Below are 27222 nucleotides of genomic sequence, written 5' to 3'. Positions count from 1 at the left end.
GTTGTAGCACATAAATCACTGTATATACAGTTTTGTATTATAGTACTTCCAAGTGTTAACAGAGAGCAAGATGTATTTTTAAAAAGATCTCTTAGACATCTTCCTTGGGGGTCTAAGTTGGACTGAAGAGACATGAAGATAGGAGAGGCTAAACTGTGCCATCAAAATGTAGGAGATGAGTTCTGTGATTACAGAGTATAATAATTCTGGGCCTATTTCAGCCATTATCAAAACCTGTCATAAATCACATATTGACTCATCAACGAATTTGAAATGCAATTTGGAAGGAAGAAAGATGAATCAGAACTAAAAATTGATTCAGGAATTCTGCCTCACACAGAGAAACATCTGGGGTTGGAGTAGTGATGGCTTTTGTGAAACCTACCTGAATAAATATTAAATATAATTTGATATCTAGGCTTGTCCTAGAAATAGGAGAGAATGGTGGTTACTTTTCATTAATAATAAAGTGTAGATAGATTGGACGGGTCACGTTTTTTTCCTCGTCTGACTGAGGAGAAAAATAGCCAATATGGAAGAGGTACATAAGCAATTAAGAAATGGTGGGCATGACCAGTGCTATTGGGAATGAAGAGAGTATATGTACAGACACCATCCTACCACTCTGGAACTGGACAAGACCACTGAGATCCTCTTGAGCTGTGACCCTCCAACTCTTAAAATGGAGTTCTATGGTTCTTAGGTGGTTCCTTAGAGATAGCCATAGGAATAAAGGAGTGGCCTAATGGGTGGGCTCTGGGCACTCAACACTCTCTGCAAACACAGACACACATATGATTAATAAATTTCAGCCCTACAAGAGATTTTGTATAAAAAAGACTCCACTATATGTCATAAAAATGTTAAGATCATTGTAGTTGCACTCCTCTCCCAATCCTTCACCCCCCTCCCAGTACTATTATTGCAGTTATGGGAAGAAATAAAGATATACTTTGGCACATGTTTCAGGGGTCTCTTTACCTGCATTACCATGCAGGTTAAGCTAGATTCATCTATTCCGTTAGCTTCTATGCAGCCCCAGCATGCCATATTTGGTTTTTAAAGAGATACTAGGGAAGAATTCATGAATCCCAGTTTGGGCTTCTTAAGGAGTGAGTTTCTGTCATTATTAGCATCATGTCTAGCATGATGAATGCTCAAAAGCTACTATCATGCATTTTCAACAAATACTTAAAGAACACCTACTAAGTGCAGCTGAAGTGCTGCCATTATTACAGAGTGGATAGATTAAGCCACATGGCCACCTGAAATTGGCCACTGATTTATCTCTTGGTTGGAATGAAATGGTTTGTTAGCTGTTCACACTTAACTTTTTTTTTTGCCACATTTTTTTTATTGGTTGTTCACAACATTACAAAGCTCTTGACATATCATATTTCATACATTAGATTGAAGTGGGTTATGAACTCCCAATTTTACCCCAAATGCATATTGCAGAATCACGTCGGTTACACATCCACAATTTTACATAATGCCCTATTAGTAATTGTTGTATTCTGCTACCTTTTTAATATGCTTGGTATGCCTTCCAAATATAATTATCAAGAAATGACAAAACTCCCTTTTCCATCCACACTATAGAACTATATTTGAGCATCTGAATAACAAAAGTTAATCATTTGCAATCTTATTTCAAGAGATAATTGTTGAGTTCCAAAAATGTGGGTGAGGGGGATAACCACATTTTGGAGACAAACAACAGTCCTGTTGGGAACTGATGACTTGGGCTCTTCAGAGGCAGAGAAAAAGTATATCTTCCAGTTGGAACTCCTGTCTCTTGCCTGTTAGAGAGATGGCTTTGATACTCACAGAGGGAACTATAGCTGGCTCAGTGCCAAAGCAGAGGTGGCTTTGTGGCCACATCATAACGTTGACCTTGGACTGACAAGCTCCAGAACATTTTGGTTTTTCCAGAATTCTAATGCTTTGATCCTCAAGGTCAAAACCCTAAGGCACAGCTAAAGTTCTGAAGGTCCATACTGGAGGGAGTTGACTTAACTTCTGGTTTTTGAGAGTCTTTCCACGGCATGTTGACCAAGAGGGGAATCAAGTTTCTCTTAATGTCTCTCTGACATAAACTTCTGTTTAACTGGGATGTTGGATGTAGGGTGATCAACTCATCTGAGCTTCCCTAGGGTTTCCCAGTTTTAGCAATGAAAATTTTGTGTCCTGGGAATCCATTCATTCCTAGGCAAACTGGAACAAATAGCCATCTTAGAGAAATAAAAGCCAAGCAAATAGACTAGGTATTCCAGTTAAGTAATAATTTGTTTTATGACAAATTATTACGACAGTTAGTGATTTAAAACAACTACTACTTGGTTTGCTCACCATTCTGCATTCTGAGTGTTTGTGTAGCCACATTCATCCAGGGAGTTGGCTGGAGGCTGGGACTTCTGGGTCTCTCCCCTTCTTCAGGTCTCTCCCTTTATTCAAGTAAAGTAACCTCTGCCTCTCCCTTCCCATGTAGCCTCTCCATAGATTCTCCCCCTTCCCTCCGCAAATAGCAGGGTAGCTGCATTTCCTATGTGGTGGCACAGGGTTCCCCAGAGTACATAACTTGCCTGGCTTCTCAAGACTCAAGCCTGGAATTGGCATAAAGTCCCTTGTACCACATCTTATTGGTTAAAACTGGCTACAGCATCTTTCTAGAATGAAGGCGACTGCAGACTGCCCAATAGTGAATACTAGGGGGCAGTTCACTGGGAGCTACCAAAATAACAGTGTTTTTCAGAGAAGCAGCAGGACACTCACTGGAATTCACTTTCCCTTGACCACCTCTGGTCTCTACTGGGCCCACCTGTGTTCCTCTCCTCACACTCAAAGCAAGAACTAAATAAACCTATAGTCTGAGGTATATTGGTCAAAGCCTTCAAGAGCTCTAAGTACGTTAGGACAAGTTTATCTCTATCTTTTTTTTTTTTTTCTTTCTTTCAGCTAGGCATACAGACATACAGAGCACTGCAAAGTTAAAGTTGCCAGAGGGTTTGTAAGGAAGCAACAGGTTAGGAAGCCTGGGTTGGCCTGAGGCTATGAAGGACTTGATTATTCCTCTCACCTTCTTGGGGAGGGAGTGTGCCAGATTTTCTGCACAGCACAGAAATTTCAGAGATGGGCAAGGCACAGCATCAGCCTGTAGGAGCTGACCCTTCTCAACATTGACCTCCTCACCCATCAAGTCTTAAAATTAAACAAGTGCCATTTATGGTCACTCCCCCTTTCCTGTCAACTGCAGTATTACCGCCCTGCAGTGACTTGGTTGGTTTTCCAGTCAGTCCCCCATCACTGGGTTGTAAGCCTACTGAGGGCAGAGAGGCATCCAGTCCTTCTCAAACTCCCAGGGTGGATGAGGTGGGTGCCTTCTGGCCAGGTCCTTGAGCTGCTTCAGGGCCCTGGAGATGCTGAGTGGCTTGCATCCCTTTCACCTCCTGACCTCCTCTTCTATCATCGTGGATATCCTCTGGACATTTTGACTTCTTCCCTTTCTTTCTCTGGGTCCCGCCCCTCCCCGCGCGGTGGCACCGCCAGTCCCGGTGCGTCCCGCCTCCGCACTGTGGCTTTAAGCCGGTCCCACCGCTGCACCCCTCCCTCATCCAGCTCTCGCTTGGCTGCTCCTCGCCGCCTCTTCTGCTCCTCCTCCTCCCGCTCCTCCTCCTCCCGCTCCTCCGCGCCGCCGCCAGCCGTGCTGCGCGCTCAGCTGCTCTCAGCTCCCGGGACCCACAGCCATGGCCGACATCAAGACTGGCATCTTCGCCAAGAACGTCCAGAAGCGACTCAACCGCGCACAGGAAAAGGTCAGCAGAGGGCGGCGGGAGGCCCGGGCAGGTGTTGCGAGGTGGGGGCGAACTGTGGGTCACTGGCTGCGGCTGTGCGGGGCCAGATCCTCCGGATGCGGCGCGTTTCGGAGCCGGGCTGGGGCCAGGCGACACGGACACTGGACCCGGCAGCGGGAGCATCAGGGACCCACAGACCCTGGTCCCAGAGGCACCAGGTTGTGCCCGGCCTCCGGAGCCCGCCCGGGGTCGCCGCTTCCCTTCTTTCATGGGCCCGGCGCCGCTGACCAGCTGTCGCAGGTGCTGTGGCTCTCTGCACCCGGGAAGAGCACATCTCCCAGAGCTTTGCATCTCCCCGAGCTTTGTATCTCTCCAGGAGCTTGCATCTCCCTCAGCTAGCATCTCCTGGCGCCGGCTTCCAGCTCGCCCGCAGGCAGCTAGCTGGGACGCGGGCCGCAGATGGGGCGGGAGATTGCGGCAGCCTTCCGTCCTCTGGGGGGATTTCGTGGCTACTTGAGTGCGGTAGAAACGAACGACCTAGCAGAGAAGCTCCCCCCAAAATCTCTGGACCAATAAGACTGGATCGCAAACAACTAGCACCTTTGTACAGTGCTCTCCTGGGAACCCTGGAGTTCAAAACAGAGCACACTTTTCCCCTTTTCATGTATATTTGTATTCTTTTTGACGCCAATGTCCTTCCCTGGAAGGTCAAAAATAAATATCACCTGAACCCAAACAGTTCTTCTCAGAGCATTTCTGCACAAACGGGATGTTTTATTGCATTAAAAAATATGTATATAGATTATACGGGTTGGGATCCGTGTTTTTTTGCAAACCCCCTTAGTAAATTGGCCATGGTAATTTATTTCTCCCTCCAGGATATACATACACAAGTGAAACTCAGGTACATAGCAAGCAAGTGCAGCCCTGAGCAGTTGGGGGGAGGGGGCTATTGGAAGGGTACTGAGCTTGCCTGGCTTTCCTGCTGACTGTTGTATCTGACAGCTCTAAGGTCTTCATTGGTGACCTGAGCAAAGGACATTTTTTTTTTAATTGTAGCTTGAGCATTGTACTTGAAAATGAATACTGGCTAACAAACCTCATGATTGGGATCAAGTTGAACTGTATTCTCTTTCATGTGGTAGTGTTTTCTGTTCCTGGGATATAGGGTGTTTGGCATTTTCCTAGGAGTCAGATATGCTGTGTTACTCATTAGGACAGTGGATTTCTCTCTTCAGACCCACGCTCAGGCTGCTCCCCAGTTCTAGCCTTCCCCAAGGAACTGAGCAGAAGGGGCACTGATCCCTTTGCCAGCACAGGCAGAGAGGCTTGGTGGCTGCTGCTAGTCCCTCCCTCTCCACACACATGCACACTCTCAATGCAGTAAGAGGATTGTATTTCTTTTAATATCTACCCTAGCTCATCCTGAACTCGGGGATCCTCCTGCTGCTGCTCCCTCAGCAGCGAATTAGCAAGACTTCCTGTCCCTTTCTAGTCCCCGGTTTCATATGTTCAGAAAACAGCCACGGATCTATCTGCAGGTTTTGAGATTTGGGCCAGATTTCTTCACAAATTTTCAATACTTCATTTCATCTACTTGTAGTTAACTCTCCCACCCCAAGTAATTACTTGCATCTTTGGTTTGAAGCTTTTCACTGAATCCACTTTTCATCTGTGAAGGAATTTAGTGATATGGTTTGCCTTTTCACATATTAAATTATTTCTTAATCTAGGTCACCAGCTGTTAATATGCCCAAAATAAATGAAAAGAAAATGTAATCTCTCTTACAGAGCATTCACGCCTGTATGAATTGTTGAAAACTCACTTTTTCCCTTTTTGTCATGATGAAGCTTGTGTGTATTAGATTGCAGTTGTGGATTGTGTTCATTCTCTTGTGAGAGTGAGGGTTTAACAAACCTCTTGTGGGGCCTGAAGTATCCATTTTCTTTTCTGGGGATGGTTATTGATGAAATGTGCCTGTTGCATCTAGGATGGGAGGGTTAAGACACCAAGAGGCTGTCTGCCCTGGGTAAATTCATGCCCTTTTGGTCCTGTATAACACTGGGACATGGTTAGCACAAAGGGAAAAGAGCAACACAGCAAAGCTGAGATGGAAGTTGCTAGAGAATGGACAGTACAGTGTGATGCTATTGAGGCTTCATGAGACATCTCCCCTCTTTTTGTTTTCCAGACTCTTCTCCAATGAACTCTTCGTTTCAGTAACCATATGACACATATGTTCTTGAGACCTTGTGCTCCTTAGTTTTAAAGGCAGATTTTCCTAAAATGTCTACTTCTTTGACTTTCTTATCACCTCTGCTCCACCTAACAGTTTGCATACATCCAAACGCACTACTGAAATTATCCATAGAGGTGACTTATAGCTTTTTGTGAATTTAAAATGCATTTATTTCTTATCAGAAGTCAAAAAAAGGCTCATTGGATAAAGAATGGAATATGTATATAACCAGAAGAAATCACTCTGAAAAGAATCTCTTAATTCTACCTCCCAGAGACTTCACTATCATTTAATGTGTATCCCAGTAGATCTTCCATGTGTGTATATAAATATTAATACAACTAAAACATACATATACTATATGGTTTGATAACCTATTTACTTCATTTAATAATCATGAATAGTCTTCTATAAATGCACATCTTTTACATCAACATTATAAATGACTGAATAGTATTGGAATGTATGGATTTTAATGAAAACCCTATATTTTTTGGATATCAATTTCCTAATGTTTCTGTATGTAAACATAAGTCAGTTAGCAAACTCATAAGGAGAAGTTCTGCACACACCCATAATTTTCTCCTTAGATAAATTTCTAGAAGGAGAATTTTTGAGTCAAAGTTATGCTTATTTTTATTACAGCTTGATTGCCTTCCAGAAAGGTTGTACGAATTTCCATTCTCATCAGCAGTCCATGAGACACTTGCCAACTCTGGATAATAAAATTTAAAATAACTGTTTAGGTTTGTCTTTGGAAAAAAACGAGTTCCTCATTCATTTCATTTACTCTTTGGAAATTGAAACTTATTTTGCATTCCTATGTTTTTAATTCATGAATCGTGTGTTCATATTTTGCCCCTATCAGCATCTCCATCTTGTTATTTGTAAGAGCAAAAAATATATGAATCCTAAAGGTTGCAAACACAACACATTTTCTTCCTTTCCTATTTTTCTAATGATTTTTTTCCTAAAGAGAATGGTTATGCTTTATGTATATCTGCTTAAATGTATTGATTGGTTTTGTATGGTTCCTTGTTTGGTAGTTGAATAAGTCAGGATCCTGCCACTTAGAAATGTCAACCCAACCTAGCTTAGAGAAAAATGGAATTTAATTGTGGATAATAAGGTTAGCTAATAACTTATATTAGGTTCTTGTACATATAAATTTAAGTATGTTTTTAATGTATTAATATATATCTGAATTAAACTGTGTACCTATCCTTACACATAAATAAATACATGCATATATATGTGCTTATTATATATATTAACTCATCCTTTGAGGTGAATACTATTACTACTCACATTTTATAGATAAGGGAGAGGTTAGTGACATGCTCAATGTCACAGTTAGTAGATAGCAAAGCTGGGATTTGGACTTAAGCAGTCCAGTGCTTCCCCATTCCACTATAGTGCCTCTTATAATTATGAAAAGGGCAGGGATAGATAAAGTTCTGGCCTGTGTGAAATCAGGGACACAACCACAGATATCAGGGCTCAATTGTCTTCTCCCTAACTCCTCTCTGTGCTGTGCCTTCAGTCAGCCCCAGTTTTGGTCAAGTTCTCTCTTGATGGCAAGATGGCTGCTAGCTGCTCCAGGCAAGAACATTCTTTCCTTCTTCATTTCCACAGAACTCTTTGGTATAAATCTTATTGGCCCAAACTGAACCTGTGCCTATTCCTGGAAGAAAAAAAAAGTCTCTGAGATCAAGGGCAAGGGCCAGCACCATGAATGAATTGGGCCTGAGTCACAAGCCACTGCTAAAATGGGATAGACAGATCCTCTGAACTCATAGAGGAAGAGGAAGGAAAATCAGTACAGAAGGAGGAGAGGATGCTTGGCTGGCAAAATGAAAGATGCCACTGAGGCATCTCTAAAAGGCTTTCTCCATATCATGTTTATGTAAACAATTACATATTAATAGCTTATAATTTATTATTTGCTAAAGAATTTCTCATCAAATTGATATATATGCAGTTTTAAAAATCAAATATTAGTAAAAGACTTCTTATGTTAAAACAGTAGCCCATTGTCCTTCCCTCTCAACCTCCAGTTTTGCTTCCCACACACAGCTCTTACTAACCACAAGATTTCTTATATAACTTTATTGAACTAGTAATGCTTTAATGTTTGATGAAGATAGTAAAGATTGAGTTCTCTTTTATCTATTTCCCCTTCCCATCATACATAATCACAAGCATTGATTGCTGAAGATTACATTTTTTAAGGTTGGAGTATAATTTTTGTGGAATAAAGTGTACAAATCTTATGTTCAGCTGGTGAATTTCCATGTATATGGATATCTGCATAGGTATCACCCAGATTGACTTACAGAACATTTCTGTGATTCCAGATACCCATCAGTCCTCTTGCCTGTCCCATTCTTTGTCTTTTTATGTTTAAACATTTTAATTCCTTGCTGATGTTCCCCTAGTAAGCACATTTTCCTGTACTTACTGGTGATTTTGATATCTTCTTTAGCAAAGGGTCTGTTGAAATCTTTGCTTATGTTTTTCATTTGCCTTTTGTGTTGATTTGTAGAGGTTCTCTGTATAGTCAAGATGTGAGTCCTCGCCAGATGTTCTGTATTTTCTCCCAGGCAGTGATTAATTTTTTTTATTTTTACTTTCTTAGTTATACCTACTGAATAATGGCAGTTTTAAATTTATGAAGTCCTACCTAAAAATTAAGTTCATGTCACTTTTTTAAAATAAAATTTTTATGGCAGGGTCTTGCTATGTTGTTCAGGCTGGTCTTGAACTTGTGGGCTCAAGTAATCTTCCTGCCAGCCTTCTGAGTAGCTGGGACAACAGGCATGAGCCATCACGACTGGGGCCCAGCTTTTTGTTTTCCCGGAAGTTAATAATTGCCTTGTTTTTAAAATTTGCTTATTTTTCTATGGATTATTTAGAATTTTTCTTTTTGCTTCATCAGATCTGTCATATCTCAATCAGCATTATTATTCAAGGAACCAAATATCAGAAAATATAATTTTCTCGTTTCTCACATTGGAGACATCCCTTTTTGGAGGCTCTGCCCATTTATTGTAGTCTGTGATGATTTTTTTTTTTTAACTAAACCTAAATAGCTGCCATCTTGGTTTTTCCCTTGCCTGGGTTGGGGTTGAGGAAGGGACCTGAAGTCTCTGATCTGTATTCAAACAATACCCAGTTGTCAGTATTGTGCTTCATTTCACCCATAATACTTGAAGGAGCCCGGTCTTAAGCCTCTCTGTGTATATGACTGCCGTGAGATTCAGATGCTTTTCATTGGTTGTTCCTGTACAAGTTTAATTTTAATTTTATTTTTAAAATTTTATATATATATATATATATATATATATATAAAGGTATTGGTATTGTGTTCATCTACAAATATATATATTTGTAGATGAACACATACATATTTGCAGATGAACACAATACCTATACCTTTATTTATTTTTATGAGGTGCTGAGGATGGAACCCAATGCCTCACACATGCTAGGCAAGTGCTCTGCAACTGAGCCACAACCCTAACCCCTTTATTTTATTGTTTGTATTTTCCTCTCTTCTACTGATTTGTTTCTATTTCTCTATTTTATTTTCTGTTTCTGTAAAATGTATTGAACTTTTATCCACCAACCCTGCTTCTCCTATTCTTGTCCTTGTATGTTCAAACATTTTTAAAAATTTTTTTCTTTCATTTTAGTTAGGCTTTGGGAGGAGATGGAAATAAGCACATACAATTAGTTGTCCTGTTTAACCAGAAGCCTTTTTATTTAAATATTTGATCCTTCTGGATTCATTTTTCTACCATCTTCATCTATTTGCGAAAAACTAGTGACATTATTTGGTCTTAATTCTCTTTGACCTTGATGCAATATTTAAATCAGTGAAGCACTACATTTAAACATTTTTAAACATGATTTGAGTGAGCAGGATAACTTAGATATGTTATAATACCAACCTCTTTAGTATTATTATTATTTTTTACAGTAAGGGTGTTAGACTATTTAAATTTTAAGGACCTGTCCAGTTTGATATGCTGTGTGTCATTTTATCTGTCCCAAATGATTATTACATAATCAACTTAGTTACCATTTTTTTCCATGAAATACATCTTCCTAGTTAAATCATAGTTGCTTGAAGACAGGAACCAAATGCATCTTGAGTCCTATGTACTCAGTGATAATTTAGTGATTTGATTTTCTATGTTCTTGCTTCTTTACTTCCCACTCCTGCAAACACATAGTATTGAAGAATCCTTCCACATTATTCTTTCTCTGACATTTGTGAAGTTATGATGAGGGTTTTACTGTGTGGAACTGTCATTTTTGTAAGTGAATTAAATATTGTCAGAATCATGTTGTTTAACTCCATATTGATCTGGTAAGATAGCAAGAAAAATAATGTCTCCTTCTGCATGCTTACTTACGTGACATTATAGTTTTTTTGGGAAATGTTGCTTTGTTGATGCCCATGTTTAGGTTTATTCTCAAAGAAAAACATGTGGATGGTGCATGTGTGTGCGTGCACACATGCATGTATGTATGTTTGTATGTAAATACAGTAGGAGGAAGATGGCTCTCTTCTGCCTAGAAGATTTCTCTGTGAATCTGTCTGTAGAAGAGTAGCTTATATGACTTCATTTACATCTGAGGGCACTTTGGAGACTGAGCCCTTTTAAGATCTTCTGAAGGCTTTTTTTTTTTTTGTAGTCTACTTCTCATTTTATAAAACCTATACCTTCTTCTGAGGTCTGAATGTGTTTCCCAAAGCATAGTTAGGAAACTTAATTCCCTTGCAACAGTGTTGGGAGGTGGAGCCTAATAGGAGGTGTTTATGTTCTCAGGGCTCTACCCTCATGAATATATCAATGCTGATTATAAAAAGGTTTGAGGTTGCCAGTTCTTTTGCTTTCTCTTGCCTTTCCATCTTCTGCCATGGGATGATGTCGCATAAAGGCTATGGTCATATGATGGCACCTTGATGGAAGACTCCCCAGACTCCAGAATTGTAAGAAGTAAATCTGTTCTTTATAAATTACCCATATGCAGGTATTTTATTGTAGCTGCACAAATTGGACTAAGATACCATCTTTTTAATAATTTTCTCTGTTTTTAGAGACTGCCAAAATTAAAAGTAATTGTTAGGAAGACATTCATGTCAGGGTAAGGTTTTCTTCTTCCATTGTTCCTTCACATAACCAGACATATACCAATGCATCCTTCTTTCTCTGAACTGAGTACACTAGGGAATAAGCACTATGGGAACTCAGCTTTTAATATTAGCAAAAGACACTATTTTTCTTCATATGACATATTTGATATGGGTGTAGGTTCCATGTCACATTTTATTTTATTTTATTTGTTTTTATTGGTTATTCAAAACATTACAAAGATTATAGAATCACATCGGTTACACATCCACATTTTTACATAATGCCATAATAGTAACTGTTGTATTCTGCTACCTTTCCTATCCTCTACTATGTCACATTTTAAAAATAAACTTTTCTATGGACCAATACAACTAATTACAAAAGCTGATATTCTTATATAAACAATATGGCCCATTTGGGATATAAAATTAGGTCCCATTTTAAAATATTCAAATTAAATGATTTCTCCATCTCATCCTATTATTATAAAAATCTTGTACTCCTTCCTAGGGCCCCCACCTCTTGTGATAAGTCCAGAAATACAGGGAGTTTTTCCTCTTTGCAGTAGTCAGTGATTTTTCTCTAGCCTCATGAATTTCAGTTCTGCAAAGGAATCCAGGACTTAGGTATTATTCTTGTCCTCAGATGAGCACTGCAGTGAACAGGGACAAAGAGCCCTTAATGGTGGATCTGAGGGTGCTGGCAGGGCCAGGAGCCTCTCTCACCAGAGTCATACCCTACTCCAGTATGCCTGAGCTCCAAATGTGTGAATTCAATCAATGACTGGTCATATTTTCGGTCATATTTTCCACTTTACTTGTACATATACACATATAGCTTCTCCCTCCTATGAGATTTGCCCAGAGTTCCAGGGTTCCTTCATTAGACAATATTGAAAATCAGCAAACACACTATGTCTGGAATTATCTATTCCTTTCCATTTCATTCCATTCCATTCCATTTTATTTTTCCACTTTTAAGAAAATTCTTTTGGGATATACAAAATTGATTTTAAGGCTTTGGTTTGAAAACACTACCCTGGAGGACCTATGAAATGTTTTCTTATAACTTGACTTTGTTTGGGCTACTTCAGTCCATCAGAGGGTGTGGGTGAATGTGTGTGTGTGTGTGTGTGTGTGTGTGTGTGTGTTCTGATATATTTACCTTTACACGTATATTAAATTTTAAACAAAATTTAAAAATTTTAAAGGTGTGACACAATTTGGGAGGGAATGAGTAGAGAAAGTAAAGAATGCTTTTAAAAATGACATATTGTTTTGACTTTTTAAAGTCTGGAAATTTCCATCTTTCTGTTTAAACACAGTTTTACTTTTTTTTTTTTTTTTGCCTTTTATAGTAGGAGCTATCTGAGTAGAACTCCTGAGGAAATATGTGGCTGGTGGGTTTCTGTGAAAGATATGAAAGGTGCGAAGAGTCCTTGAGTTGCAGATAGAATATCTAGATGTTCTCAAAATGGCTAACATACATAATGAAAATGCTATTATCACAGAGTTCAAGGGACTTACCCATTAAGGACTATAACAAGGCTCTATACAGCATCATGTGCTATTAAAGTGATATATGGTTATTATTTCCTAAGATTACAACCATGAGTGACTTTCAGCATGGGAATGCTGAGATGCCATTCTTATTGATTCAAATTCTAAATTTAAGTATTCTGTTTGGTTACAATTGTATTTCTTGAACACATTAAACAGATCCTTTATTTGGTTCGATGTTGTATAAAGCTATGGATAGGGTCTTAGTTTTAAAGTAGTTGTTATGTCATAGTCATGTTATTGATTTTGATTATTATGAAGCTATTTGGAGCAGATGTACAAAACACAGAAAACTATTTTGGTATTTTCATCTTACTCTGATTCAGTTATTTGGTTGAAAGCTTAGTTCATGACTGGGAAGAACTTGAACATATAGTAATTGGACATATTAATAAGCATATATGTGTTTTTTCCCTGTCTTAATGTGCTTATAATGATTTAGTAACATATTCATGGACCCAGGCATAAATGGACTTTTGTCATGGCACCTAAACCTTGTTGAATAACAGATGATAAATTTATATACTCTTAATCATTAACTATTCTATTGTCAAGTCAGTGTGATAGAATGAATTCATTCATTTAGAGATATTTATTGAGAATCTAATTTGCGAAATGCACTTGCTAGATCCAGATATACCTCATTTTATTGCACTTCAGAGATACTGTGATTTTTACAAATTGAAGGTTGTGGTAACCCTATATTAAGCAATCACCACCATTTTTTCCAACAGCTCAGATGATTGTTAGCATTTTTTATGAACAAAGCATTTTTAAATGAAGTCACTCATGTACATTGAATTTTTATATATAATTCTACTACACACTTAGTTGAGTAAAGCATAGTGTAAACACAATTATTCTATTCACTAGAAGACAAAAATTCATGTCACTTGCTTTATTGTGATATTCATATTATTGTGGAGATCTGGAGCCAAACCTACACTATCTCCAAACTATGCATATATCATTAAATAGCAGTCAACAAAGCTGTCCTAGTTGCACATAGAGACCTGAAAGTGTTGGTAGAGTGATAAATATTTGCACACACTAAAAACTACATAGTTATTCATTAAAATCATAATTTAAAATTATGATTACAGTTTGGGATGTAACCAGGGAATTGACCTAGAATGAGAGGATTAGATAGCCTTCCCTGAAGAAGGTAGAATTTTTTTCCCCTCCACATATTTTTATTGGTGTATTATATTTGTACATAGTGGTAGGATTTGTTGTTGTATATAAGTACATTCACATGATCTAACAATATAATTTCACCAATATCTCTCCCATCCTTTCCTCCCTCCCCTCTCTCTTTCTTATTGTACTGATCTCCCTTTGCTTTTCATATGATCACCTCTCCACCTTTCTTTTCCATTTTCCCCCTTTTGCTTCTGCATGTGAGAGAAAACATACCACTGACCTTGACCTTCTAAGTCTGGCTTATTTTGCTTAAAATAAAAGTCTCAAGTTTCATCCATTTTCCTGAAAATGACTAATTTCATTATTTTTTAGCAGCTGAATAAAACTCCTTTGTGTATATAGACCACATTTAAAAAAAATCTATTCATCCATTGATGGACACTTAGCCTGTTCTTATAGTTGGGTTACTATGAATTGTGCAGCTATAACCATGGATATGCATGTATTTCTATAGTATGATGACTTTAATTCATCAGGAAAAATACTGAGGAGTGGTATAGCTAGGTCATACGATGGTTCCTTGCTTAGTCTTTTGAGGAGTGTTCCATACTGATTTCCATAGTGGTTGTACTAATTTACCATTCCACAGACAGTATAAAAATGTGGCCTTTTCTCCACATCCACTCCAGCATTTATTATTACCCTAATGGCTGCCATTCTGACTGGTGTGAGATGATATTTCAGTGTAGTTTTGATTTGCATTTCCCCAATTTTTAATAATATTGAACAAATTTTCTTTATTTGTTGGCCATTTATATTTCTTCTTTTGAGAAGTATCTGTTTTGTTCATTTTCCCATTTATAAAATTGGGTTATTTGATTTTTTGGTCAAAGTTTTCTGAGCTCTTTATATATTCCAGATATTAATTCTGTTTCAGAAGGGTAGCTAACAAAGATTTTCTCTCATTCTGTAGGTTCTGTATTAACATTCTTAATTATTTCCTTTGCTGTGCAGAAGTTTTAAAATTTGCATTCCATTTATTAACTTTTGGTATTACTTCCTGGAGTTTTAGGGGTCCTATTGAGAAAGTCATTGCCTATGCCTATATACTGAACTGCTAACCCTACATTTTAAGAAGGTAGATTTTAAACTATGATCCTAAGGATGAACTGAAGCCATCAGACACGTGGGGGTGAGGATGGGGTAAATATGGGAGTCAGAAAGCCCTCCATACCTTGGCTCTTTGCTCATATTCATTGAGCATAAACAAGAAGTATAGTGTAGAATGCAGAATGGACTGTAAATATCAGCCTAATAAGTAATATCTTCTACCACTCAGACATTTAACTAGGCAAAGGGGACCCTAATCAGTATAATCTCACTGTAATAGCAATTTCTCTTTAGTGTGATCCGATTTTACCCTCACATGCCAAAGGGTCTTTCTGGGGCATAGATACCCCTTGATATAGAGCCAGGACACCAGTTCAGAAATGACTCACCCTCTGAATTGCTAGTCATACAAAGACTACTTTGTACAATAGCAGTAAAGTCCAACCCAGCATGCTTTCAAGGATTTGTTGAGAGTAGGGTCTCTTATTTTAACCATCAGAAGGCCAAAACAAAAGTGAAATACTTATCAAGTTATTTAATGTCATAGTTCTAGAAAGGTTATTCTGCCTTCAAAAGATTTGATTGCATTTGGATTGTATGTGGATTCTTCACATTTAATTAACTGTCTATATTTATACATGAATATATAATATGCATCTCTCTGGGTTTTTTCCCTAGTTAGATACCAACTTATATTTTCCTCTTATAGAATTTAATTATAATTTTTAATGAATAGCTATGCAGTTTCTAGTGGTACAAAGATGTAAAGATATATATATTTCTATGAACCCTTGCTGGCAGAGAATGTACACACACACATACAATTAATGGGTATGTACCTAATAGAAGGGGGATATTAAGGCTGGTGACAACCTGATTTACTATGGGAATTTCACTGATAATTTTTTAAGTAGTGGTCTTGGACTTAGGAATAATCAGCTTGCTTAGAGGACATTTTTTTTCAGTTTTTATTTGTTTAATGTTTTTATTGGTGCATTATAATTATGCATGTGAGATTAACTGTGACATATTCATATATTCACATAAAATAATTTGATTGATTTCATTCCCCAATACCTTCCCTTTCACTCCCCTCCTCCCTTCCCTGAACTCCTTTTTCCATTCTAATGGTTATTAGGAGGGAATCTTAAATTTGGGAAGAGATTCTTTGTAGCAGACAGTTTTCTCTGCTACCTAATAGTGGTTGCAAACTCTTAAATAGTGTAAATGGTCTACGCCTTGGAAGGATCTTCCAATTCATGGTAGCACAATGTAGGAGACTGGAACCTTTCGCCATCTATGATTTCTCAGTATTTGAGACGTCTGCACACAAAATCCTGCCTCTTTAACCTACAGATTTCTATAGCACAATGTCTACTTCTTGCCTGTTCAGCTTTTTCTCTGTTGGTGGGTTCTTCTTTAAACACCTCTAGGAAAATGATTTCTGAACTTTTCTTTCTACCACTTCACAAAATGCTTCTGTCTGTGGGGACCACTATCATTCTTGAATTACAGGTTAAGACATATGTCCTTCAATGTCGGGCTCCCCTGGGGATCTAGATTGGCTCATAGTCACTCCTGTTAGGCATAGAGAAGGAATCTAGAAAGCAAGTTCTTCTAGGGCAGTGTGGTCAGAAACACTTGGGAAGGGGACAAATTCAAAGTGCAGATTCTTGAGTTGAGTTACTGATTTAGTAAATGATAATCTCTTTAGTGAAAGATTTGAGCATCTACATTTTTAAGTTCCTTATGTGGACACTGCTTTAGAGAAGGGGACTTTAGCTGATATTTTGTGGTGGTTATAAGCTTATAGGACCACTTCAATGTTATGATATGAAGAGTAAATTTACCTCTGAAGCAGTGAGAGAGAATGATAAAAAGGAGTATGCTACAGGATGTTTAAAAAATGCCTTTATGCTTAAAAGAGCCTACCCTAAATTTCAAAGAAATCAATCTATTTTCTGGAAGTCGGATTGGAAATGTTTCATCAAAAGCCAAATGGCTCTCTTATTAGGAATGTGACTATGTAGCATGGAAAGTTGAATCTTGTGGAAGATTGGATTCTGTGTAATCTGATTCTGTAAAAGCCATTATATTTTTAAAACAATGCTGGTTAATTTAACAATTACAAAAAATTAAGTAAGATGAAAACTAGACTTAAGGGGCTGAGGTTGTAGCTCAGTGGTATAGCGCTTGTCTCACACATGTGAAGTGCTGGGTTCGATCCTCAGCACCATATAAAAATGATATTTTGTCCATCTTAAAAAAAATCTTAAAAAAACACTAGGCTTAAAAACCTGCTGCATGTTTTTGGTAGAGACAGGAGGAAATGGGGTGAGTTTGAGGGACTTATTTATAATTACATTGACCTTACATGTTTTATTATGGGACGAGGCACAATTAGACTGCTTAAAGTTCCTGGTAGGGAGAGTGGTCAAAACTCAGATGAGAAATTCGGGTTCACTGTGAAGGAATACCATTTTCTAGGAACTCAAATTTTCTTTTTTTTCTCTTTAGTATTCTATTGATGGTTTATGTGTCTATATTTACAACAGATATTTCCTTATGGATTTTTTATGATGTCTTTGTTGGTTTTTGAATCAAGGTAACAGTGGCCTCATAGACTGAATGGGGAAGTGATTCCTCTTCTAGTTTTTGAAAGTTTGATGTTAATTCTTTAAATGTTGAGAGAATTTACCAGTGAAGCAATCTAGGCAAGGTTTTTATTTGTGGGTAAAAAATTTAATTGTTAACAAAGTTTTGTTACTTGTTTTAGGTCTATTTCTAATTTTTTTTCAGTCCGATTTGGTAGTTTGTGTGTTTTCCATTTCATCTAGTCTATTTATCCAATTTTTTTGGCATATAATTATTCATGATATTTCTTTTTATTCTGTAAGGTCTGCCGTACCATTCCAAATTTTAATAATTTTAGTCTTCTTTTTTCAGTTCTTGGTCAGTGTATCTGAACGTTTGTCATTTTGTTAATTTCCTCAATGAGCCAATATTTTGGTTTCATTGAGTTTATGTATTGTTTTTCTGTTATCTATTCCATTTATTTCCAGTATCATCTTTATTATTTCCATACTTCTGTTCATTTTGAAATAAATTTGTATTTAGTTTAACATGGAAGGTTAGATTATTTGACAGCTTTCTTCTGTCAATATAGGTGCTTATAGCTGTAAATTTCCTGTTAAGCACAACTTTGTCTATATCCTGTAAGTGTTGGTATGTTGTATATTCATTTTTATTTATGCCAAAGCATGTTCTCATTTCTTTTGTGATTTTTTCTTTGGTCCATTGTTTAGGAATTTGATGTTTCATTTCCATAAATTTGTTAATTTTCCAAATTCTCTTCATAATTTCTAATTTCATCCAGTTGTAGTTGGAGAATGTACTTCATGTGATTTCAATCTGTTAAAATTTATCGAGTCTTGTTTTATAGTCATATAATCTATCCTGAAGAAAGTTTCATTTATACTTGAAGAATTGCATTCTTCTGTCAGTGGTTGGATCATTCTGTAGATGTGTGCCAGGACTAGTTGGTGTATGGTGTTCACATCTTTCTTGTCAGTCTTTTGTCTCATTGTTCTATTATCAGAAGTAAGGTATTGGAATTGTCTTGTTGAATTTTCTGTTTCTTTCTGTCAGTTTTTGTTTTGTGTATGGTATTTTTACTAGGTACATAAATGTTTAGATTTATTATATCTGCTTCATAGATTGCCCTTTTGTAATTGTAAGATGTCTTTGTATCCAGTAACAATTTTTGTCTTAAAGTCTATTTTGCCTGATTGTTATTATAGCCTCTCCAGGTTTCTTTTGGTTACTGTTTGTGTGATGCATCTTTTCTATCCTTATACTTTTAACCTCTATGTGTCTTTGACTCTAAGTTATATCTTTTGTAAACAATATTTAGTTGGACTTTAAAAATCTGTTTTGCCAATTTTTATCTTTTAATTGGAGTATTGAATCTGCTTATGTTTAATATAATTATTGAAAAGGTTGGGCTGGGGATGTGGCTCAAGCGGTAGCGCGCTCACCTGGCATGCGTGCGGCCCGGGTTCGATCCTCAGCACCACATACCAACAAAGATGTTGTGTCCGCCGAGAACTTAAAAATAAATATTAAAAATTCTCTCTCTCTCTCTCTCTCTCTCTCTCTCTCTCTCTCTCTCTCTCTCCCTCCTCTCTCACTCTCTCTTTAAAAAAAGAAAAAGAAAAGGTAGAATTTGTTTCTGTCATTTATGTCTTTTTTCCTTTTTGTTCCTTTATTTCTCATTCCTTTCTTGTTGGCATTAAAAAGATATTTCTGTATGGCATTTTAATTCCCTGTTTCTTTTACTATCTTTTGTAGTTCTTTTCATTGTGATTGCTCAGGGTTATGATTAATTTGTAGCAATCTAGTTCAGATTAATGCTAACAATTTAAATAGTGTGTAAAACTTTACTGTTCTGTAACTTATCTCTTTCTTTCCTCATCCATTGTGCTGGAATTGTCAGACAAATCATGTCTTTACATATTGTATGCACATCATTAAGATTTGCAACTATTAGTTTATCTAATTGTCCTATGCATCAGATGAGATAAAAATGAATTAAAGTAAAAAATGCATTTCCATTTTTTACATTAGCCTTTATAAGTTAGTACATCTTTCAAAAATATTTTTCTTATGCAATTGGCTCTACTAAGTAATAATTAGCTGATTCACACATTTAAAATGATAGAGCAAAAACCTGATAGTAGGATGATAGTAGGATATACCTGTATTTGCAGATTTATTAAATATAACTCCAACTAAAAAAAGTATAAAGACTTAGTGGTTTTAGCCATTTTGTAACTAAAACTACAGTTACATTCTACTAAATTATTTATATTATTGAGAAAATGTTTCATAGTTTTCTTAATAGTCTTACAGTTTCCTTGTTACAAGCTATTCAATATTATTTATAATACCTCAAAATACATGCAACATTTTATGCATTTTTTTTCTGATCCTCATAGTTTTTTAAATCAGATTCTCAAAACAAAAAACCAAACCAAAACAAACCAAAAATTCTGTGAAACGTAAAGTATTAAGGAATGTTTTTTTGGCTTAAACAGTTCCATTGAACTTTTTGAAGATCACAAAATTCTAAAGAGGAGGAAGAATAAAGTCACTGGTAGATGGTAGAACTCCTTGCACTCAGGCACCCAAGATGGTTTGTTCTGTTTGTGGTCATGCTCCTTGCTCCTTGACAAAGAAGAATATGTGAGTACTTCAAGATTTGATCCAGTCAGATTGTGATTGTTTTGAACCTGAATATGGATAGGGGATGCTTTCCTCCACTCCAGTTTATCATCACACATTTTTTTTTTTTTTTTTTTTTTGCTGGGGTACTGAGGATTATACTCAGGGGCACTCAACCACTGAGCCACATCTCCAGCCCTATTAGAGACAGGGTCTTACTGAGTTGCTTAGTGCCTCGCCATGGCTGAGGTAGGTTTTGAATTCACGATCCTACTGCTTCAGCCTCCCAAGCATGCGCTACCATGCCCAGCTATCATGCACTTTAATATAATTATTTTGATCTGTTATTTAAGGGATAGTAAAACTTCTTAAGTTAATTCAGTCCTTAAGTTACTCTAGCCTGCCTTTCTACAGTTGTTCATCTTATGGTAGCTAGAGGTCTTCATGTAGAGGTGGCCCAGGTAAGTGAGGAGGAAACCTCTATCAGAGGCATATTTACAGAGGGCATTAGATGAGACCCTGTACAATTTGGCAATAGAGCAGCCTCTTTTTGGGTAGTGTAGTAGCATTGATAAACCTCCTCTCAGTAATAAGGGTTGCTTTCTCAAATTGAAATTGAAAGACTACCCACACATGTATACATATTTCTTAGAAATTTTAGAATGAGATATGACATGATGTATTAATTAGTGACAATCTTATCAAATATATATATATATATATATATATATATATATATATATATATATATATATTATATATATTAGCCTGCTGCAATTTAGATGCTAAGGTCATAAGGCATTTTCTGAATAAAGTTAGGCTCCTTTATACCTCATTTCAGCTAATACTACCTTCCTCTGATCACTTTTTATCCCAGTTACCCACTATTCTAACTTGATATGTTAGTTTCATGCCTTCTTGAACTGAGTATAAATGGAATCGTATGGCATATACTCTTTTAGATCTTTAGCTTATTGTAATGTATATGGAATTCATTCAAAAGTTACTGCATATAAGAGTAGTTCATTCTTTTTTTAAAATCAATGAGTAATTCTATACCGTACAAAGTCTCACAATTTATTTATCCATTCTTCAGTTGAAAGGATTTGGTTGTTTCCAATATTTGGCCATTATGAATAAAAGCTGCTATACATGTCTTTTGGCTGCCCAGACCACTCATTTCTCTTAGAATAATACCTAGAAAGATGTATTAGTCTGTGTTCTGTTACTTTAACTGAATACCTGATCATGGGTACTTTATAAAGAAAATAGGTTTATTTGGCTCATATTTTTTGGAAGCTGAAAGTTCAAGATGAGGTGGTTTCAACTGTTCAGCTCTGTGAGGGCCTTTTGGCTGCAATGCAACATGGCAGATGGCATGATGGTGGAAGTATTATATATAGAGAGAGCAGTTACATGATAAGATAGAAAGCAAGAAATATTCAAGGTCATACTTGCTCTTTTGTAACAGCTGAATCTCTTGGTAACTCACCGGGGTCACATGAAAACTACATGAATCCCTTGTAAGGGTTGTGCCCTCATTGACCTAATTAGCTTGCACTAAGCTCACGTCTTAAAAGTTCCACCATCTCAGCATCATCACATTGAGAACTAAGTTCCCACCCATGGATTTTTGGGGGTACATACTCAAATCATTTCCATATCATAGCAGAATGGAATTACTGATCCAGTAAGGTGAAAATTGTTAGCTTTTGATAATGCCAGTTTTCCAAAGTAGTGCTCCAAATTTACATTTCATTCAAGTTGTGAGAAGTTAGAAGCTTATTTCTTTTAGTTATAAATTTGATATTGAGAACCAAGTTGTGCCTGTCCACTGTTATATCACCACAGAACTCATTTAATTATGGAATGATTTTATCTTTATATATTTTATTTCTAATCATAGAAACTCTTCTCTTGGAGGAACCTGTCAACATTTTGCGTTTGAGTTCGGTGGTCGGGGCATGGTCACTACCTTTAACTTACACTGCAGCTCACCTGTTTAGAGAAACTGTACAGAGGGTGTCTATGCAGATTGGTGGGTAAGGATTGGGAGCATAGGGTGCTTGCTGTCACAATGATACCAGGGTTCTTGTGTGCCCTAATCTTCCTTCTGTCTCCTGAACAGTGTCTTGCTCCCACATAAATGACTTTCCCTTCAGGTGTCTGTGGTACACTAACTCATCATTGGTGCCTCTGGGCTTAGGTGAGGCCCATTGACATGGCCTGCTCTGACCAGCTCCGCTTCACCCTGGTTCTTCCTGGCACTGCACATCCTCCTGTCATCTAGCTGGAGTGACGTTGGGCTCTGATTCTCAGGCCATGCTGCATAGCCACATGACCACTGCTACAGCTACTGGCCCCTAGCCCCCCAAATCTGCCAAGTTTCCCAGTCAGTTTTCCAAATCCCTATGTCTTCACCACATGAGTATCGTGAACCACTTGGGGAATCTAAACTTCTGGTCTCCTTTGTCTTGTCACTGTGCAGCCATAGTGATGTACCTGTGCCCTAGGTTGGTGAGGGAGGCAACCCAAGGAGTAATCTTTCCAGGCATTCAGTGGGAGATAAGGGCCATAGCTTCCCTCCAACCTTGATGTTATTCTTGCTTCGAAGGGGAAAGGGGAAGGAATTTGAATGCTTTTTCTTCTATCTTTCCCTCTTCTCCATGGAGGAAAATGCTTTCTTCTTCATTCTCTATATCCTCCTGCCACAGAACATTCCAGGCCATCATGGGTACAGGGGCAACTTCCTCCACCATAGGAGGAAGCCCTCTGTGGCTTTAGATACACACAAAAAAAAGAAAAATGAGGGATTATGAAAAATTTGCACTTAAGTCATCTTAATTCTTGTACCCAGACTTGTTTGCATTAAGAATTGGGTATTTTCTATCTCTTAGGCACTATTTCAAGCATATATTAACTTATTTAACCCTCATAGTAGGTGCCATTATTATCTCTATCTCATAGATGAAGAGTGTAACACACATAAAGGAAAAACTTACTTGATTGGTTTGAGACTCCTTAGCTAGTTAAGTATTAGTAGGGATTTGACCTTGGGACTCTCTAGAGAGTCCATGTTTTCTGAAAAGACTGAAGACATTGCCATTCAATATCATTATCCTCTAGTGATATTTCTTTGCAATATTGAGAAAATGTTGGGTTTCCAGTAGTAGCCAAGGATAGGTAAGAACTTCTGATACCTGAAAATGTTCTTTTTTTTTCCTTTTTATTTTTTAGTGCTAGGGATTGAACTCAGGGCTTTTGGGTACTGGGCAAGTACTGTACCTGAGTTTACTGTCCAACCCCTTGGGTAGTAATTTCACCATTGAATTTGTATTTGGTTTTCTGTGGGAGAGAATGAAGGCTTGTTACTTCCATTTTGCCATATTTTGGTGATATCATTCTCTGGTTTCATTCCTTTATATTTCCTTCATTGTTTTATATGTGTTTATTTTTATATTCCTGGAAACTCTCAGTTATCCTCTTCCTATCTAAGGGCAGTTTTTTTTTTATTACTGATTTTTTTAAAAGTGGGGACAAACCAGTATGACAATCATATGTTTTCGATAGCATGACAGTTTTATTCCAGCAACTTACACTACTTTAAGAAATATTGTGTTCAAAGTTTCATGGAACCCGGGAAGGAGGCACTGATGGTTGGGAAAAGTCATGAAGAATTCTTGAGTATATGAGTTCATGTCACTTTTTACAAGATAAACATCTTAAAAAACCTTTACAGCTTATCCTAAATTGTGCACTAGGAGAAATAAGAGGAACATATGCCACCAAAACATGACCTTACAACCTGGGAAGAAAGACAGCAAAGCAAGGGTGTGTGTGTGTGCTACCAGATTGGCAACGGGCAGACTTCTACTAAGCCCTCAGAAGACTTGTGCATGTTCTGTAGCTGCTTCTCAGCAACTTGCATATGCTAAGCATTCTGATTTTCACTTATTTAAATAACTCTATTTTCATCTTGCCAGATGTTTTACATTTTCTCTTCAGTCAATTCTACATGATCCATCATAGAAACTCTGTACTATTGTATGACAGTTCTAGTTCTTTCCCTTGATATACGGCAGAGATTACAGGTTGCCCCATAATATTGATTCTTCCCTTTTCCTTTAATGGCACAATGCTGGGTTTTGCTGTTAAAGACATTTCCAGCTTCATTTGCAGCTAGCTGTGGCCATGTGACTAAGCTCTGACCAGTGGAAGGTAAACACAGAGGCACAATAACTTTTACATCTTGATCCTCTCCTTCCTGCACTGTTTTGATGTGGATCTCCTGAAGGGTGATGGAGCTGGAGCCATCCCATGTATTAAGTGAAACAGGAAAAAGAGATGGAGGAACTTGAATTCCCTGCACTGTGAAGCCACCATGACATCCTGAGCTACTTAAACTAGGATAATTGCATGAAGGAGCAAAAGCTCCTATTTATTTTTTTGACCTTTATTCCTGAAGCTCAACCCCTGTCTTAAGATTTAGTTTGAATAATTTCAAATTGGCATTATTTAGTGAATCAAAAAAATTTAAGTATTAGGGCTGGAGATATAGCTCACTTGGTAGAGTGCTTGCCTTGCATGCACAAAGTTCTAATCTCCAGCACCACAAAAAAAAAAAAAAGTATCAGCAATTTTATACAGCTCAGCTTAAAAATGTGCATTTATTTTTCTACTTTTTTTTGCATTTTCATTGACTTTTGCAGTCTACTATATGAGCTTGCATACAATGGAAGCAGAGGGGATTTTATGGAAGGTGCAAAGATGACTCAGGCATGGAGAAATATTCAAACAGGAGATAATGAGCAGATGTTTGATTACTTGGAAGTTATCCAAATTGCGGGTTGAAGAGATTTTTCTCTTTAGTTAAGACCTCCTTGGAGCATGGGGAGATATTTTTATGCAAATTAGTTGGAAGGCAGATACCTGGGCAGTAGGGTGTATCAGTGGATGACCTTGGGGTTTGACCCCTGGGCAATCATTCCCCTTGAACTATGGTATGAATCATATGCCAATGGAAGACACTGATGCTGCTATCAGGGGACTATTTGGAGTTGAACATGACACTTTAGAAAGGGTGTCTTTGGTAAGCTGTAAGCTGTGGTGCCAGACTGAAAAGAGGATATTGCTATAGTTTGGAAGCAGTTCAGGATGGTCAGAATGTTTGGAACTGGCCGGTGATGGACCTTCTCATTTCCTAGCTGAGGATGGTCTCTGTGAACCTCTGCATTTTCTATAGTAAATGCTTAACATGATGCTATTTTTTTCACCTTGCAATTTGAATCAGAGCTAATATACAAGTATTGGCACAGTATGTAGTATTTCCATAGAATTTAAATGGTAGCTATTTTAATTTTCTTTGGATTTCGGAGTATTTCTCAAGGTGGCAAATTTGTGCTATATTTATGTTTTAATTCTTCCTTTAGAATAGATGGTGAAAAGAGGATCTAAATATATATTCCACACATCTGTTTGGGCCCAAAAGAGAAGCACCTTGTTTAAACTGAAAAAACACATTTCCTTTGGTCACACTCAAGTATAATTGTGAGGAGCCCTAGACCCAGAGGTGGAGACACACTTTTGGACATCATCTGCCTGCTCTTAGGTACCTCCCAGGTGGGTCCTGTGGTCCTTTTCTCCTGTGGCCCTGGTCCCCAGCCATAGGGCAAGACTCAGGGAACCTTTGGAAAATCTTGATTCCCCTTCATGCCGAGAACCTGCTTTAGGTTAAGACCAAGATAGAAAGACAAGTCTTTATTCTCTTTTCCTCAAAGCTCTGTGCATATCAATCCTTCATATAAATCCTACAGAAAACAGTTTAGACTATAGGAAAGGACCTGGTTCTGTAAGATTTAAAAGGTATCAGCTTTTCCCACTCTTCAAGCTCCAAAATCCCCTTCAAAACTCTAGTGGCATTTTCACACTGATAGCAGTTAAAAAAAAAAAGAAAAAAATCAATTTTATTAGAATGTGTATTGAATTTAGGCCCATAATTTTGGAGCTGAAGAGAAATAATAAATCAAAGGAGTCTCCTTAGGCCTGGGTTGTTTGCTTAGCTTGCTTTATTAAGTTGTATAGATAGTCTCTGTTTGGAATGTTTCATTTACAATAACTGGGTTCATCCTTTTCCCTGTAATTTGACTATCTTGTTAGTAAAATTATGGTTTTCATTATTAACTCTTATTACTGACACTTATGAACCAGGGAATCAATTGAACTCTATAACTGAGTCCAGTGCACAGGAAAAATATCTGCAGAAAGGGTGAGCTAATCCCGGCAGGCAAACTTAGGTGAGATAACCTGTGGCTGGTGTGTAGAATTTAGCTCTTGTTTTAATTTCTTCTGGATTGCTGCAAATAACAGGTGTGAAGTTATCATTCCATCCAGAGTACAGAATTCCAAAGGATATTTTCTTCTATGCCATAGAAACCTCAAGTTTAAGAATCAGAACTATACACAAGGCTGGTCAGATAAGCATAATTTTGTAGAAAAAAAAATGGGATTCCATTTCCCAGATAAGAGAAATTTACCTCCCCCACCTCTTTTTTTTTAATTGTGGTGAGAACAATTAACATGAGATTTACCCTCTAAAAAATTTAAATGCATGATGTGGTATTACTGACTATAAGTATGAAGTTGTATGGCCCACTCTAGAATTAATTCATCTTGTTTAACTAAAACCATAGACCCGTTGCTTAGCAACTTTCCATTTGCCTTCTCTTACTCTCAACAACCACTTTTGACTCTTTGGCTCTTTGAATTTGGCTATTTTATATACCTCATATGAGTAGAATCATGCTATATATTTGTCCTTCTGTGACTGGCTTATTTCATTTCACATGGTATCTTTAAGGTTTATCCATGTTTTTTTCTTGCATATTGCTGAATTTTCTTCTTTCTTTTGCATATTCTATCTTTTGTTTTATAAAGCTGGCTCTATATGTATATATACATGTACACTTATACATACATAAATAGTCTTTGCACAGTTATGCAAGACCAT

At 37.4% G+C, this 27222-nt stretch overlaps 1 protein-coding gene across 9 annotated transcripts in view; it reads left to right on the top strand.

The window, feature by feature from the left end:
* The first annotated feature begins 3746 nt into the window (after positions 1 to 3746).
* The window catches only part of Amph (amphiphysin), a 214772-nt gene continuing 191296 nt past the window's right edge, over positions 3747 to 27222 (top strand). For all 9 annotated transcript variants that reach the window (XM_026387623.2, XM_077796789.1, XM_077796790.1 and 6 more), the window contains exon 1: positions 3747 to 3815. In XM_026387623.2, coding sequence (XP_026243408.2) covers positions 3747 to 3815 — 69 coding nt within the window. The remainder of the gene's footprint in view (positions 3816 to 27222) is intronic.

Source organism: Urocitellus parryii, chromosome 3, assembly GCF_045843805.1.
Source record: "Urocitellus parryii isolate mUroPar1 chromosome 3, mUroPar1.hap1, whole genome shotgun sequence".
Taxonomy (NCBI): domain Eukaryota; kingdom Metazoa; phylum Chordata; class Mammalia; order Rodentia; family Sciuridae; genus Urocitellus; species Urocitellus parryii.
The sequence above is the reverse complement of the archived record's forward strand: the minus strand, read 5'-3'. Positions and strand labels throughout refer to the sequence as shown.